Genomic DNA, 17291 nt, shown 5'->3' on the forward strand with positions numbered 1-17291 from the left:
TTTTTTTTTTTTTTCTTTTTTTTTTTTTTCTTTTTTCTTTTTTTTTTTTTTGGCTGCTACTGTATAACTTGCTTTCTTGCATTATATACCTGTACCAATACTAATGCTTTTTCTAAGAAAGTTTTCGGAAAAGAATAAGATCACACAACTTTGATCACCAATCCTATTTATAAAATATGCTCCACTGAAACATTTTTTTTTTTTTTTTGGCTGATATGAAATAACAAAAAAAAAAAAAAAAACAGTATTGCAGTATTGATGACATTCAAGAGAATATGGGAAGCATTCTGAAGAATATTTCAAAAGATGAACTCCAGGGGAATTTTTGGTAATGGCAACTTCATTGATTAAAATGTCTCCCTTTCATAATAATACTTCCCCTTATAGAAACTACTTTGAAAGAAAATTCCTTTATGTATATACACCATAATGGTATATTTATTATAAAAATTAGTCTTATTATTGTATGATTTTACTTATTACAGTATAATCTTTATGAAATTTTATGAATTTATTCTAAGTCATATTAAGAAAAGATATCAAGAATGATTGTAATAAGAGGTAACTTACAGGTATTGATCTTGCAGGTATTGGAACTTTAGCTGTATTGAGAAGAATGCTTAAGTATGACTGTATAATTTTAGTTAAGCAGTATAGGCCTCCACTTAAAGCTTTCACCCTTGAATTGCCAGCTGGTAGGTATTTCAGCTTATGTTACTCAATTATTATGTGTAGAAAGTTGTTAGATATCAATATATTGATTTTAAATATTCTGTATGGATTACAGAGGTGGGGGGAGTAACTACATTGGGCAAAAATTTGCTAAAAAATGTTGGCAAAATTTTTAGTTAATGTCAAGTTGAGATTATTCAGATAGCAGTGGATAAACAGGTTTCTGCTGGGGAATAAATTGTGCGTTTATAAAAAAAATTGTAGACATTTTAAGTTTGCGGGAACATAGGACTTGTCAGAAGAAATGACAACCATTGGATATTTTTAATGGAATTTCATCTACCTTCTTTGGTAGGGTTGAGAAGGATGGTACCAGAAACAAAAAAGTGAAAACACTGTATATTTCAGTGCACAATATTGTTATGTCCTCTGTATGTCTCTGGTCTCTGTTTTACCTTTTATAAAAAATATTATTTTGCAGACTTTTATTGAAACTTGCATTAACTAAACCCTAAAAAATTAACAAAGAGAAATAAATTAGTATTTCAGTTGAGAAGTATATTACGTGAATATACTACTATATAAGTTCTAAGAAAACATTTTATCATGTGAGTATTGTTTTAATAAGTTTATCAAAAAGAAATGGATAAAATTATTTTAATGATTGGGTCACGTTGGGATAAAGTTATACTAATTTTATCCTTTTCATACCAGTAAAACTAAATAAAATAATATTCACATGGTGAAGCATAATTTTGTAAAAGTAACGTAAACATAAATATCTTTTTTGGCTATTTTGTCACATGTGATCAGGAGTAAGACTGGAATAGTTCTTCAATGAAAGAGGAATATAACATCCAAAATAGAGCAGAACATAATACATGTGACAAAAGCACGTGCACGCTCTCTCTCTCTCTCTCTCTCTCTCTCTGCATAAAAAAAAAAAAAAAAAAAGTTCTACGAAGCTTTTAGATGTAACCGATTAAAGTTAATTATTATTTTAGGATTGTTAGATTCTTCTGAAAAACCTGAACAGACTGCATTAAGAGAACTAAAAGAAGAAACAGGGTATACTGGTAAAACAGTAAAGCACACAAGCCCAAGTAAGTTTTGCTTGATTTTTCTTAGTAATTAACCTCTGCTCTTTATATGATTGTGGTAATTATTTATTTAAATATAGTTCAATTCATTTATTTTATTAACGAGAATTCCTTTTTATATTGGACAGAATACAGCCATCGACATAATTTAGAATTAGTAGAGGTATACGATGCAAGAAAGCAAGCTTATACAGCATCAGCCAAAAAAAAACACTTCCATTTCACCCCTCCATTCGTTCAAAATGCCTGTCCAAGCTCAGCCTTAAATTTATTTAGGCTATCAACTTCCACAACAAAAGATGGAAGTCTGTTCCACCAATCAAGCACCCGCTGGCTAAAGGCAAATTTCCGCACATCTATTCTACAACTGTCTTTCCTCAATTTGAATCTATGCCCTCTCAGGTTCTTAATCTGAGCAAGAGGAAGAATCCCATCAGCATTCAGCTTACTCAACCCATTCAAGGCCTTGTGCACCTCAATCAGATCACCTTGCAGTTGCCTACTCTCCAGGTACTGCAATTTGCAGAACTTAAGCCTTTCTTGGTAAGAGAACTCCTTTGTTCCCCTTACCAATCTTGTTGCCCTTCTTTGTACTCATTCTAGCAACTCTACATCCTTCCTAAAATAAGGCCTCCAGACCTGTACACAGTTTGTTTTGTTATTTGGTTTTTAGGAGCATTAGCAACTAAGGCCATATTGCTCCAGGATATGCAGTGGTCATTCCCTGACCTTTCTGCATCCTCCGTATTTGGTGGTCACGGGTTTGAACCCCAGTCTAATCAAGAAGCATGTGCTATGCACTGCTGCTCCTGCCCACCTGGCTATGGAGGCGCCACCTGTACACAGTACTCTAGGTATTGCATGACCATTGCCTTGTACAATGGGATAATCACCTTCCTGTCCCTGCTAGCAAAATTCCTATATATCATTGGCAAGACTCTATAATCTGCCCTGGCATCCCATCTGCACTGCTCAGCAAACTTTATATTTGACTGCACAATTACCCCCAGGCTTTTTAATTCTCCACCTCCTAGAGAGCAGTACCACACAATTGGTACATTTCTCTTTGGTTATTTATACCCCTATGCAGTACTTTGCATTTGTCAGTGTTAAACTTTAGTTGCCAGTTCGCAGCCCATTTGCCCAACTTGTCTAGATCCAGTTGGAGTAGCATACTGTTTTTACTGTCGTTAACCACTAACATAGATGGCAACCTTTGTATCATCTGCAAACTCGGACATTAATCCTGATATACCTTCATCAATATCATTGATGAATACATAAAACAACAATGGGCCCAGCACCGAACCCTGGGGAACTCCACTAATAACATTTGTCCGTGAAGAGCAGTGTCCATTGATTACCACTTTCTGTCATCTCCCACTCAACCCTCCCTTTATCCAATGTGGCAACTTACCCTTAATGCCATACCTCTCCAATTTGTACAACAGTCTTCCATGTGCAACAGTATCAAAAGCTTTCCTGAAATCCAAGTATATGATGTCAAATTATTTTTGACATTCAGTTCCTTTGTGACCACATCATAGTATCCAATCAAATTGGTCAGACAAGACCTCCCTTTAACAAACCCATGCTGTGTCTTAACTATTACTGCAGTCTTGTCTAGATGATCCTGCAATGCTTCTTTTACCAGTGACTCCATTATTTTCTGCCAGAAAAAAGTTAAACTAACAAATCTATAGTTACTTGTATCACCTTTGTGAATTGGTGATACGTTTGCATTCCTCCAGTCCATGGGGACCTCCCCTGAGTCCAAGGAAGCTCTCATAATTATGGCTAAGGGTTTGCTTACTTCCTTTGCTGCCTCGTTTAATATAACTGGATAGATCCCATCCACTCCAGTTGCTTTCCTTATGTTTATCTTCAACAATTTCTCCTCCACTTTGCTCTTAGTTATTACAGAATCACTTAATGTCTTGTTAGTTTGATAAACGTCTGATATTCCCCTCATTGAATAACTCCTTGTGTGAATGTAGATGCAAAATACTCATTCAGTTTATCAGCTACCTGAGCATGATCATCAATAGTCAATCCATCTATGTTAAGTTGTCCAATCTGATTCATCCCTTTCCTTCTAGAGTTTACATAAGTAAAGAACTCTTTGCTGTTTTTCTATGCATCCTTTGCCAAAGATTTCTCATAATCTGCCTTTGCCTGCCTAACCTCCTTTGTCACTTCATTACATACAAGCTTATATCTACCATAGGCTTTTGTGCATATCCGATAATTTATATGCATCCCATACATTTTTCTTCTCTACCACGAGCCTCATTAATTCATCTGACATCCATTTAAGCCTGAACCTTGAACAGTATTTCTTAGTTGGAATGAAAACCCTAGTAGCCTCCAAGATTAAGTCCCTGAAGGCTCCCCATTTAGATTTCAAAGTTGGTAACATCATCAGTTGATGCCACTGTACAGAATTTAAAAACTCTCTGAGATCACCTTTACGAAAGCAAAAGCCTCTCCCTTTATCCTTAATGGTAGTTTCCTCTTTAAGTAATTCCCATATCAGTACATTGTGATCACTGTCACCCAGTGGTTCCTTTATCTGCAGATTCTTAATGCATGAATAATCACTGCTGATAATCAGATCAAGAGTATTACTCCCTCTGGTTGCCTCTCAAACATGCTGCTGTAGAAAAGTCATCCAATAAATCCAAAAACGCCTTGCTTTTTTGGATTTATTGACCAACCCACAAGTTCCAGTCAATATCTGGAAAATTAAAATCCTCCATTATAAGACATTCTGATTTGCATACAATTGCAAAAAATAAAGTGATCAATTTTTCTTATTAGTCACATAATAAATTTATCATATGCGGGCCATTTTGAGTAAGACAGTGATAGTATAAATAATAAAATATAAAACACTATCAAGGCTATACAAGATTAAAAATATGTTGGATTTGTATAGTTCTAATTTAATTACAAATATTTTAGCATTTCTGGGCAATTAAGTCTTGTAAAAATGCTATAATCATTATAAACTGCAGGTACAGTCCTGAACTTGAGAATATTTTAAATCAAAGAGCAGTTTTATTTGTGTTAATTGTAATAATCTTGTATATAACAAGATTATTATGTCCATTTGCTATGAAAGAGACTTTTTGCACACCAGAATTTGTAATTGTCTTTTTGCAGACGCATTCTACTACTATGAATTACCTTGGTATTGCTTTCTAAATAAGCAACACTTTCAAAAGTTTAGTTGCCATTTATTGTAATGTGGTGTTACTCATCTATTTCAGTGGTATCTGATCACTTCAGCAGAGGATAGCTGTACATACGAGGGATGATCATTTAATTCCCGGACTGGTGCAAGATTTTGTTTACTACGCAAAATTTCCATAACTGCTTGCTAGAGGCACTCTCCCCGATGACTAAGTGGACTCTGCATGCGCATGCCGGTAGTTGTTGAGCTAGCATTGCACGAATAGAGTTTTCTTAGTCATGTCACTGACAATTGTTTTGAAGAAAGTATCATGTCAGACATACAGATTGAACAGTGATATGTTATTTGTTACTGTGTCAGATGAGGCTTAAATGCATCGGAAACAATTAGAGAGATGAATGAAGTGTAAGGTAGTGAGTGTCTTCATAGGATGGCCATATTCCAGTATGAAATGGTTTCTCCATCAAGACAATGCCAGGCCCCGTATGGCTAATATTGTGCAGGCAGCGATCACTGCCATAGGTGCCGACGTTCTGCCACATCCCCATTATTCACCAGACTTAGACCCATGTGATTTCTTCCCGTTTCCACATCTGAAGGAAGCTCTGAAAGGCAAGTGTTTCGCGGGGGTATGATGGTGGCAAAAGTGTGTAAAGTTCAAGGGAGAGTACTTCAAATTGGAGAAATCCACAGAAGATTCAGATGATGACAATTAAGATCTTGCACCAGTCACGAATTAAACTATCACCCCTCATATTTCATTAGTATTGAAACTTGATAATTTTTAAATTGCAAGTTAAGGGGTGCTAAGCGGTGATTAAAATTTGATTAATTTATATACTGAAAAGCACACAAGTTAATTATAAACGTTTAACCTCTGGAATTAACAATTACTTCCTAGGAGTAAGGTGTTCCAATAAATATTGGTGATTATAAATTTTTATATATATATATATATATATATAATTAATAATAAATTATAATTAAATAAATAATTTTTTCACTGGATGTCTGGCATTGTTTAAACAGTCTTTTACCGAATGGAGATAATGTCACTAATGAAAAGTTTATCAAACGAATTCTTTTATCAACAATACTATTAGCATCTTGGTAATAATCCATGTGGAAATGCGTTTATTCTATTATAGTGCAGTGATAAAAGTGGTACATCCAGTAATAAGAATTAGAAGAACAGTCCTACAACAGAGTATTTGGTACAGTCAGTCCTTGTATAACACGTGTTTACACTACACAAATTTGATCATACACGATTTATAAATAGGAGAACGATATCTTATATAACACGAACTGAATTCGCTTATGCACGATTCATCTTTGTGTTTACAAGAAATGGCAGTCGAACGCAAATCACCTCAACCGAATGCAACACGATAGGAATGGAGAGAAGATTCTGAAAATGTATTTATGTTTTTTATATCAGTGAAGGGGAAACACGTTTCACCATAATAACATAAAAACCAACACAATTCCAGCTATCGGTATAATCGCAAATGCAATTAGATCAAGTTTACTACCAGTTTATAACACGAGCAGAACCGCAACTGGAAATTTTTTTTATTGTTTTATGGTAGTAACCCCTGGAAATGTGCTTTAGTAAAATGTGAGGTGTTAATAGTGTATCTCTGTCTTTTATACTGTTGTTTATTCAGTTGCTACACGTGCGCAGCTTTGTTTATGTGTATCAAGCGTGCCTCCTCATTTTGTAATTGTGCTTTATTCCCTAAAAATGAGTAAAATCCTTGAAAGGTGTGAAAAGGAAGTGTCCTGGTGAAGACTCTGAAGATTGAGAGAAAAAGAAAAGCAATATCGGTAAACAGAGGCGGACTGGGTCAAAATTTCTTACCCGGGAAAATTTATAGTGGCCTCATACTATGTTTTATGGCCAAAATCCCTCCGGCCCACTGGGATTACCCCGGTAAGGCTTACGGCCAGTCCGCCTCTGTCGATAGTGAAAAAATATGAAATTGTGAAACGCTTTGAGCGAAATGAAAGACCATGTGATATTGCACGTGCTACAGGCCTAAATTAGGCAATGCCGAGAATTACAAAGAATATAGAGAAAATAAAAACAATTTTCATAGCAGGAACAACTCAAAGTGTAATTAAAATCCATTAGATTAAGAAACAAATAATTGGAAGAGATGGAACGGCTGTCATCTGTTTGGATAGAAAATCAAACAAAAAACAAGTTTGCTTACAATAGAAGCAAAAGCAGTAGTAATATTTTATTACGTAATAGTCGTAATAAAATACTTACGTATTTTATTATGATAATTTATTGTGTTTGGTAATGTTTTGGTTACGAATGAGTGTGAGGCGCCTCCGTAACCAGGTGGGCAGGAGCAGCAGTGCGTAGCACATGCTTCTTGATCTAGACTGGCGTTCGAGCCCGTGACCACCAGATACGGAGAATGCGGAAAGGTCAGAGAATGACCACCGCATATCCACGGAGCAATATGGCCTTAGTTGCTAATGCTCCTAAAAACCCAACAACAACAACAAATGAGTGTTCAATCTTGGGTGGTTGGCACCTAACCCTATTTTTCCCATAGGGCCTGTTGTTTATATTGCACGATTTTGCATTGCACGAGGATTTCTAGGAACACAACTATCATGCTATACGAGGACTGACTGTATCTTTAATTTTATTTATATGTATTTTAACATAATTATTGCTAATGAAGTTTTGCTCTTCTTAAGCAATAATTTGTAAATTGGAACTCATTCTGCAAATTGCTAGATATAAGTATATTTAAAAATAATAATAGGAGACCGAAACCATTGAGTAAATGCAAAAATAACAGACTATGTTATATGATTAGAAAATATACTTTCATTGCATGATTATCGCATCTTGTGATGTGATAATCAGAAGCATGCAGTTTATTTTACCAATCTTCAAAAGTGAAAATTCAATATCATTGCAAAAAGAATCTTTTCCATTGTAAACATGGAAGGTTTACAAAAATGCTTATTTTCTATCATATAGATGCAAGTCCTGTTTATATATATTACTAATTAACTATTAAGAACAGTACCAATTAAAAGTAGAATATAAAATGTATACACACTCAATGGAAAGCGGTTGGAACAGAATGAGACAGGGGGGGGGGACCTAGATCTCTTCAAGAATTTTTATAGTATGGTTTCAGAGAGCATAGCAGGAAGAGTGGGACACCCAAAATGAACTGTTGGAAATTTTTGCTAGCAGAAAACAGAGGGTAATGTGACCATTCCTCTCAAGCTAGGTAGACCACCTTTAATAATCCCCAGAGTGCATCAAAAATGGAAACTGATAGTAGTGAGAGAAGCTCATAAAGGCACCCTTAATGAGCTGATTAATTAGAGATGACAGGAATGAGGTATGTAGGACCAGCAATATGGCAGGAGCCATATTGCTTGTCCTACTAGAAAAACAGTATAGAATTTGATTTGCCATGGTTATGCAGCTGCTTATAAGCCAAACATGTCTCCCAGCAGTAGTAAAACATGATGTGGAGTTGTGAATCATACTATACAGTCCAGGCAATCAGATGGATGTGATATATGCCCGAACATGATCCACCACCAAATACGGAGGATGCGGAAAGGTCAGGGAATGACCACCGCATATCCCGGAGCAATATCGCCTTAGTTGCTAATGCTCCTAAAAACTAAACAAACAAACAAACCCGAACATGATCTTACCCAGATTGTATTGCAAAAATATGTTTGGTGATGGTTGTGTGAGCCTGTTTTATGTGGTGCGAACTTGGTTGACGAACTTGGTTGCGTGATCAATGAAATCATGATTTCACCTGTGTATTCTGACATTCTGAACAATCTACCTTATCCATGTTCTTTGGAGAGGAATCCATATTTGTATCGGTGTGACAAATACACTATCACGAAACATATTTAGTTGAACACTGGCTTGATGGGAATAACATGATGATTCAAAATTCATGCAACCCAAATATTAGTAATTATAAAAAAAAATAATAATAAATGTTGAAAATGTCCACCTTCTTCAATAGATGAAGAGACTCATTTCATCATATTTCGTGACACCTTTTTATAATGGTTGAAAATGTATGATTGTAGTTTCATTCTTTATGCTGGCTTTCAAATCCTCCAGTGTGTGGTGATTATTTTTATACACTTTGCCTTTCAACAAGCCCTACAAGTAATAATTCTACATTATCCTGAAAGAGGCCTCTGAGGTCGGGAAAACTCATATCTAGGAAATAAACTCATACACCGACCATTGAACAAAATTTACTGTAACTAAAATTTTTACAAATAGTATAAAAACAAATTATTTACAATAAACTAATAATTGTATATTGCGGAATACTAAAAACTGTAATAAAAGATCGTTTACCATAAAATAAGCTAAAATATAAAATTAAAAGCGCTAAAAAACCTGGAGCTTTCGAGAGCGTCAGCTCTCTTCTTCAACAGTAATACGACTTTCTGCAACATCTCCTTAAATAGCAGGTTCACGGTACCTCCACACGTGGTATTTCTCCACGTGGTTCAATCGGCACATGGTCAGAACCGGAAGCGGAAATGTCTCGGGTACGTGGCAAATTATTTGCCAATTGGTGGTAGAAGACTCGTCAACCGGTGCAATACCACCACTTTGCTTATTGGAGGCTTGAAGTGGTGGAACCCATGTTTAAGTTCCGGTCAACCCTTCCCCATCCCTTCCATCATGCAGTATGACTGATGACTTTTGAGGTTATGATGAACGTCATGGCAAGATCCAATCTTCCTTACATTTCGAGGGTACAGCTTTAAAACGGTGTTCGCAGGCCGGCTGCTAGTTAGTATACCGGACCGAACCTATTTGTAACTCTTTAGGAGGCTTCCGAATTGGCTAGTGTATAATCTTGCCACCTCTACTCTGCCAGATAGTGACTGGAGGAAGTCTGAGTAGTGTGTTTGCGGGGAGCATTGTCGAGGCCACGTTAGGTCAAGGATCTGAGTATATTCTTACCATGGGTACGCCATATCCAAAAATTTCATTACTTCATACAGCATGCGCCCCCCACTTTTTCTCACTATTGAATACACCATGAATTGTCAAACTAATAGAGTAAGCTAATCTGGGAAAAGATCTAAACCTACCAAACACTTGCTAGTTCATTTCACAAATATACGTGGTCTCAATTCTAATCTCAACGATGTCCATATCCACTTGAACTCAGCCAAACTCATGTACTTTTTCTGACAGAATCTCAGTTATCGGTTGATTCAACTACTGCTCATCTCTGTTGCCCAAATTATTCGATGCATGATTCCTTTCGCCTCAAAGGTGGTACTTGTGCATATGTACGTTCCAATATTCCCTGTCAGAGACTTGGTAATTTGGAGTCTCCTCTTTTCGATCTTCTCTGGCTTAAAATCTCTCTACCTCATTGTGTCAAATTCATCTGCTGTCTCTACCGTTCTCCCAACTCCACTAACCACTTGGAGCTCTTTGACTTCCTCTAATTCCACCTCGACTTTCTCCAGTCCAACTTTCCTAACGAGATAATTTTCCTTGATGATTTTAATATGCACAACTCCAGCTGGCTTCCGTTTTCTAGTCACACTGACCCAGCTGGTCAAGATGCTGAGGCTTTTGCAATTTCTAATGACCTTGCACAGATTGTTCATTTACCTACAAGAATACCGGACAATCCTAATCATACAGCCAACACGCTTGATCTTTTTCTCACAAACAACCCTTCTAAATACATGGTTGAAGTGAGAGGTCCTTTAGGCACTTCAGATCACAACTTGGTGATTGTCTCTTCTCCAATGGAGCCTTTATCTCATGGCTATTCCCAACCTCATGTTGTTTGGTATTACAAGAATGCAAAACGGGATGACCTGTGAGATTTCTTTTCCTCTTTTCCTTGGTCTGATTACTGTTTCAAAACTTCTGATGTCAACGTTTGCTGCTCAGATCATGTCAGTGAAATTATTCTTGTAGGAATGGAATCCTTTATCCCACACTCCACTTTAAAATCTCGTCCTCTATCTAAACCTTGGTTTTCCAATAAATGTGCTAAGGCTGTTCAAGAGAAGAACATTGCATATCGTAATTGACTTTTTTCCCATTCTTCAGTTTCATTTTCTGCCTCCATCAAAGCTCGCAACAATTGTAAAGCATTAAATAATCAGTCTAAACTAGATTTTGAACAGGCTAAGAGTAGAAAACTTGCTTCTTGCCCTAATGGTAGCCAAGCATTCTGGTCTCTTGCCAAAGTTATTAGCCGCAACTTCTGCCCTTCTTTGCTCCTACCGCTGTCAAAACCAGATGGTTCGTTGTCACTTCAGCCAAGGATAAAGCTGATCTACTAGCATCCCATTTTCCTTCCAACTCGTGTATTAATGATCTTGGTAAAACACCTCCCACCATTCCCAACGTGCTCCATTCAATGCCTCCTATGGTCTTCCCTCAAAAGGATGTCAGAAGGATTTTGACGAATCTTGATGCTAAGAAAGCTCCAGGTCCTGATGGTATTTCTCCACTTGATCTCAAAACCTGTACTCTTGAATTTACTCCTGTTCTTTGCCACCTTTTTTCACTTTCTTATTCCAAAGGCGTTTTTCCTTCTGATTGGAAATTTACTCATACCAAGCCAGTTCCTAAAAAGGTGACAAATCCCTCCCATCGAATCATCATCCCATTCCAATTACTTCTACTTTTTCTAAAGTAATGGAGAAATCCATTAACCGCCAACTCTTAAACTACCTAGAAACTTTCCATCTGATCAACGATCGCCAGTATGGATTCCATTAGTGTCGATCCACTGGTGATATTCTGGCGTATGTTACCCATTTATGGACAAATTCAATGGAAAAGTTTGGTGAAACACAAGCAGTTGCTCTTGACATCTCAAAGGCTTTCAGTCGTGTTTGGCATAAAGTTCTTCTAAACAAACTTCCATCTTATGGTTTGCTAACTTTTTTTTTCTCTCTCTCTCTCTCTCTCTCTCTCTCTCTCTCTCTCTCTCACTCTCTCTCACTCACTCACTCACTGAGGGTGATGGTAGATGGCTCTGTCTTCTAACTTCTCCACTAATGCTGGTGTCCCCCAAGGTTCAGTTCTTTCCCCCACTCTTTTCCTCTTATATATTAATGATTTTCTTCCATTGACTGGAAATCCTATCCATAGTTTTGCCAATGATAGCACATTGCATTCCACTTTCCATTTTGAAAAACCTTGCCCTGCTCGATCAGCTTCAACTTCTCGAATATCTTCTACCAATTCATTAAATGCCGATCTCCAGGTAATTCTCCAGTGGGACAATTACAACTTATTTGATTTCAGTCCTTCTAAAACTCAGTCTTGTCTTATATCTCGCAAAAAGGATTCTTCTGCTCCTATGCTTATCTTTGGTGACACGCCAATTTCTAGGCAAAATGATATCTCTTTTGAGGATTACCCTGACTTCTAATCTCTCTTGGCACAAGCACATTACAAATATTGCTTCCTCAGCATCTAAAAAACTTTGGTTTTCTCTTTAGCTCTCTGCGTTACTTTTCTTCCAAACAGCTACAATATTCCCTACCATGGAATATTGTTCCCACATCTGGGGCAGTGCCCCCAAAACCTCTCTAAGGCTTCTAGATTCCATTCAGAAGAGTGCAGTTAGATCAATTAATGACTCCTCTCTAACAGAGTCTCTCCACTCTGTCTCATAGACATAGTTTTTTTGCTGCATGCCTTTTCCAAAGATACTTCCATGGGCACTGTTCTTCTGAATTGGCTTCTATAATTCCCGCTCTCTCTTTCAAAACAGTCCAAACCCGTGCCGCCACCAGCCAACATCCATTTACTGTCTGACTTCAAACTCACTGAACCAACTTTTCATCTTCCTCATTTATTCATTCAACTGCCGTTTTCTGGAACAACCTTCCTTTGTACGTATTTCCTGAAAATTACAGTCTACAGAAGTTCAAGTCTAATGTCAACAAATATCTTCTTTTGTCTTCTCAACCTCCAACCCAAGCACGGTACTAAGTACTATAGGTTCTAATACCTCTCTTGTTTGGGGTTTTGATAAAAAAAAAAACATAGAACACAGCATTGACTCTCTCTCCCCTTTAATTGCAAATTTCTTGTGAAACCCACCCTGCTTGTCAAAAAACGTGATCAGCATAGTCTTGATTCTGGAATTCTCTGGATGAAACTTTTTGGGCCATGGTGATGATGCTTGCATGCTCTGATGTTTCCTCTATGGGTTATACTGAAACACCCAGTAGTTATCTCCAGTGACAAAACATTCGAGGAAATTAATCATCTTGACAAATCTGGATGAAATCTTCACACAATGACACTCATCATTTTGTGGCACAGACCTTCATTTTCTCTAAATCCCCAGAATTTGATGAATGATCTCCTTATTCATATCCAACTCATCAGCCATCATTCTGAAGGTCAAACAATGAACTATTGCCACAATTTCCCAGACTTTTGCAACTTTATCCTCGTTTTGAGGGATTAATAGTTGCCCACTTCTTGGGTCATCACAATGATCCTCACACCCGTCTTTGAACTGTTTATACCAGAGGTTCCCACCAAAGTGTGGGGCATGCCCCCAGGGAAAAAAGAAATGCTTGTTTTCATGAAGCACTTTTATAACAAAGGACAGAGCATCCCACTAATCAAGGTACATACATTTTTTAAATTTTTCTATTATTCATATTTTATTTCTTTGAGATTAAATATATTGAAGTATACGTTAATTTATAAAAGCATGTATATTCATAGTTAAATTTTCAGTCTGTTTATTTTTTAATTCAATTATTTATTTTTAATCTGTTTATTTGCACTATTTCTGGAACTTGGGGGAATGAGAAATTAATGAAAAATTAAGGGGGCTCAAGTTATAAAAGTTTGGGAACCTTTGGATTATACCATCATTCCATTCAGCACACTGGTACAGCTTAACATTTCATACGTTTCTGTTGCAGATTTTCCTAGGTTAAAACAAAATTTGATATTTACTCATTGCTCTGTTGCAAAATTGTGACATGGAACATTAAATGCTACTAATGAAACTGTTTGTCACTTGCAGCCTGTCAGCCTACAGGACAATCTTTGTACCACCATCTGTTGGAGGAAGTTTGAACTATAACATACCACTTCCATTTATTTTCACTCATCGAATGGGATATTTTATTACCACATCTTGTATATGACATTGTCAAGCCGTCAGTGTTAATACTTAAAATGAAAAATTTATTTTTTCTGAGTAGGTATTTTTTGATTTTATTGCTCAGTATATGTTGGGGAATAATGTAAATGGTATTGGAATCTGACAGAGATTAGAATATTCCTTGTTTAATACTCTAACAATTAATTATTAATTAATTGCATGAATAATTAATTGCAGTTATAATATTGTCTACTATTTTCTTGCAATTATCCCATAAGGTTGCCAATGATTCTTAATATGAAAAACTATTCTGTAGTGTTTCTTAGCCCATTTCAGTTTTATGTTTTGATTCACAAATCATAAAGGCTGCACATACCTCTAAGTGCAGTGCTGTTTTATTTCAGTATATTCCCGATTTTATCCTCTCAGTTTTAATCACATTATTTCACTGTCATTTTTAGTAAGATTTGTAGTTAAATCTGTTCAAAATCTCCCTATAAGAAACTTTTAATGCAAAACAAAGTTTTAGCAAAGCTAACTGTAATTCTGTATTAGCTACGTTGGTGTCTAATTTTAGATTCTTTTGAATATTTTCTTAAGATATCACTTTTATTTATGAATAAAAGTGATATCTTAAGATAGTTTTTTCATTGCAAGTTTTTTCCCCTTTCTTCCAGTAACTGCTTTAGATCCAGGCCTTTCCAATGGTACAATGAAAGTGGTTACGCTAGAGGTTTGTATTTATGTTTTTCTTTTATTATAAAGCTCTATAATAATAGAATTACAAAGGGTACTTTGTGATAATAAGACATGTACCTACTTTATTGTTTCACATATTTGGCTTTACCCAATCATATCAGTAATATACGTATATACATCTTTTTTTAGCTAGAAAGGAAGAGTAAACTAATTTAGCTAGCAACCAATCAACTAGGTTTATTTATCTTTAGTCCAAACAAAGGGCATTTGTGCTATGCACTGCTCAATAAAATTAACAACATGTAGAAAACGTGGTGTGTGACTCGAGCAGCTTGCAGTGAAGCAGGACAAAATCTGTTATGGTGGTATACTATAGAATAAAGAAGAAATGAGGAGACAGCGAGAAACTTCAGACAGGTATAAGGAACATTTATAGGGGTTGTATAAGAATTATTAAAAAGGTCACATTACAGAAGTCAATACAAAAAAAGCTCAAAAATATGGTCACGTGACATAGTATGGCGTGTGATCCCCTCCAACTGTTAAACAGGCCCGACAGCGGTGAACCATGCTCAACATAGGATGTTGATAAGATTCTGTGGCAACAAATCCAGTTCTTCCACCAGTGCAGACCTTAACTTACCAAATGCCCAAGGAGTTGGCTGTCAGTGTGCAATGCAATCAGATTTAAGTCTGATGATCTGATGTAAATCTGCTGGCCATGGCAGTCATTGGATATCTTCACTTTTAAGATATTCCTCCACCACTTGCTCTATTGCAGTGGTATTTTCGTGCATGAAAAGAAAATCTGGGCCAACTGCACCCCTGAAAAGTCATGCATAGAGTTCGATGATCTGTTCTCGGTACCTCTGTGCAGTTACAGTACCCCTATCAAAAACATGGAGAAGTGCAGCTGTTGAACATTATTCTGCTCCACATGAGAACACCACCTCCACTGTAAGTGTCCCTTTCTCTGATGTTGGAGGGATGGTACCACATTCCTCATTGTTTCTAGATGAAATGACAGTATCTTTTTGTAAGCTAAAATGGAGCTAATCAAAGAACAGAACTGTACCCAGTTTGTCAGTGCTCCAAGTCACATGTTCATGGCACCAGTTTCAATGAGCTCTGCAATGATTTGGGGTTAATGGAGGATACAAACCACTGGCTTCCTTGCATAGAATCCACTTGAATTGAGCTTTTTTAACACAGTCCAGTTGGAAATGTTTTCATCTGTGGTTGCAGCAACCTCAAGAGACAATTGATGAGAGGTCGTCGTAGGATTCCATCTTGCTGTTAGAGCCAAATAACAGTCTGTTCTGGTTGATGCAACCTTGGCCAGCTCTTCTTGTAATGGTTGCTGTCTCCTGAAACTGCTTCCATAGTGCCAAGGCAACAGTGTGTGACACATTAAAAGAAAGTGTTGCCTTTTTCAGTCTACTTTCCACAAGCTCATTAGCTTTATGAGATTGCCATGGGGCGCATCCCTACCTTACCGTAGTATAATTTCTGTTTACAGTTCAGTTGAACTCAAATTTATCACACACATACTCCCCTTTCCTGCATCAATGTAGTTGAGCACCCCAATAGAATAAAATTCCCTATTGGGGAATTTTATTCTATTGGGGTGCTCAACTACATTGATGCAGGAAAGGGGAGTATGCTGCTGCTGTTATGTTATTCCCTATTCCCCAATAGGGAATTTTATTCTATTGATATGCCACATATGATATACAGGCAACCTCCATATAACACGGTACTTCTACAACACGGTTTCGCTCTAACATGATTGATAAATAGCAGCAATCCTCGCACAACTGTACTTATATAACACAGTTAGAGAATTTCGGTAAACCTCGCATAACAGGGTATTTTTGAGCTTTTGTGCAGGGGAAACCCTGCTGTTATGTTAGATGTAATTTTTCAATGTTTCCACTCTTTTTAGAATCCCTGTGTTGACTCGCTAGTCAAAAAAAAAAAAAAAAAATTGAGAAATCCCTGTATTTTATTTTGTTAGGAAATTCCCATGTTACGTTCTGTGCTATTGAATTTGTACTTGTTGAACTTGTGGAAAAATCTAGATTTCAAAGTTTTATTACTACTGGTATAGCACACCAGGCCACCCAAAAGATTTAAGTCATCCAAGCGTTTAAGGGATAAGTTGTACTGGGTTAATACAACTTCTTTCATTCAGCCATTAGATGAAGGCATTATATCCACCTTTAAAACTCATTCCATCAGAAAATCGTTACAATGGAGTTGGGAAAAATTGATTCCAAATCTATTGAAGTAATGGAGGCATGGAAACATTTCTCATTGTGGACTGTATCAGAATTATAGGTTTATCTCTAAAAGAAATAAAACCATCAAGGTTAAATGCATGTTGATAAAATGTATGGCCAGAGTCAGTTCATTCAGGAAATATGGTCGAACCGGCAGAAAACGGAATCGGTGCGATAGTAGAAC

At 36.7% G+C, this 17291-nt stretch overlaps 1 protein-coding gene across 4 annotated transcripts in view; it reads left to right on the forward strand.

Annotated features, from left to right (window-relative positions):
- LOC150088831 (ADP-sugar pyrophosphatase-like) overlaps positions 1-17291 on the forward strand; it is a 139407-nt gene that overhangs the window by 94350 nt on the left and 27766 nt on the right. For all 4 annotated transcript variants that reach the window (XM_090370929.1, XM_090370931.1, XM_090370932.1 and 1 more), the window contains exons 5-7: positions 588-695; positions 1677-1775; positions 14804-14859. In XM_090370929.1, the coding sequence (XP_090227055.1) occupies positions 588-695; positions 1677-1775; positions 14804-14859 (263 nt within the window). The remainder of the gene's footprint in view (positions 1-587; positions 696-1676; positions 1776-14803; positions 14860-17291) is intronic.

The sequence above is a fragment of the Mastigoproctus giganteus genome, chromosome 3 (genome assembly GCF_048544385.1).
Source record: "Mastigoproctus giganteus isolate SK-2022 chromosome 3, ASM4854438v1, whole genome shotgun sequence".
In the NCBI taxonomy this organism is placed as follows: Eukaryota; Metazoa; Arthropoda; class Arachnida; order Uropygi; family Thelyphonidae; genus Mastigoproctus; species Mastigoproctus giganteus.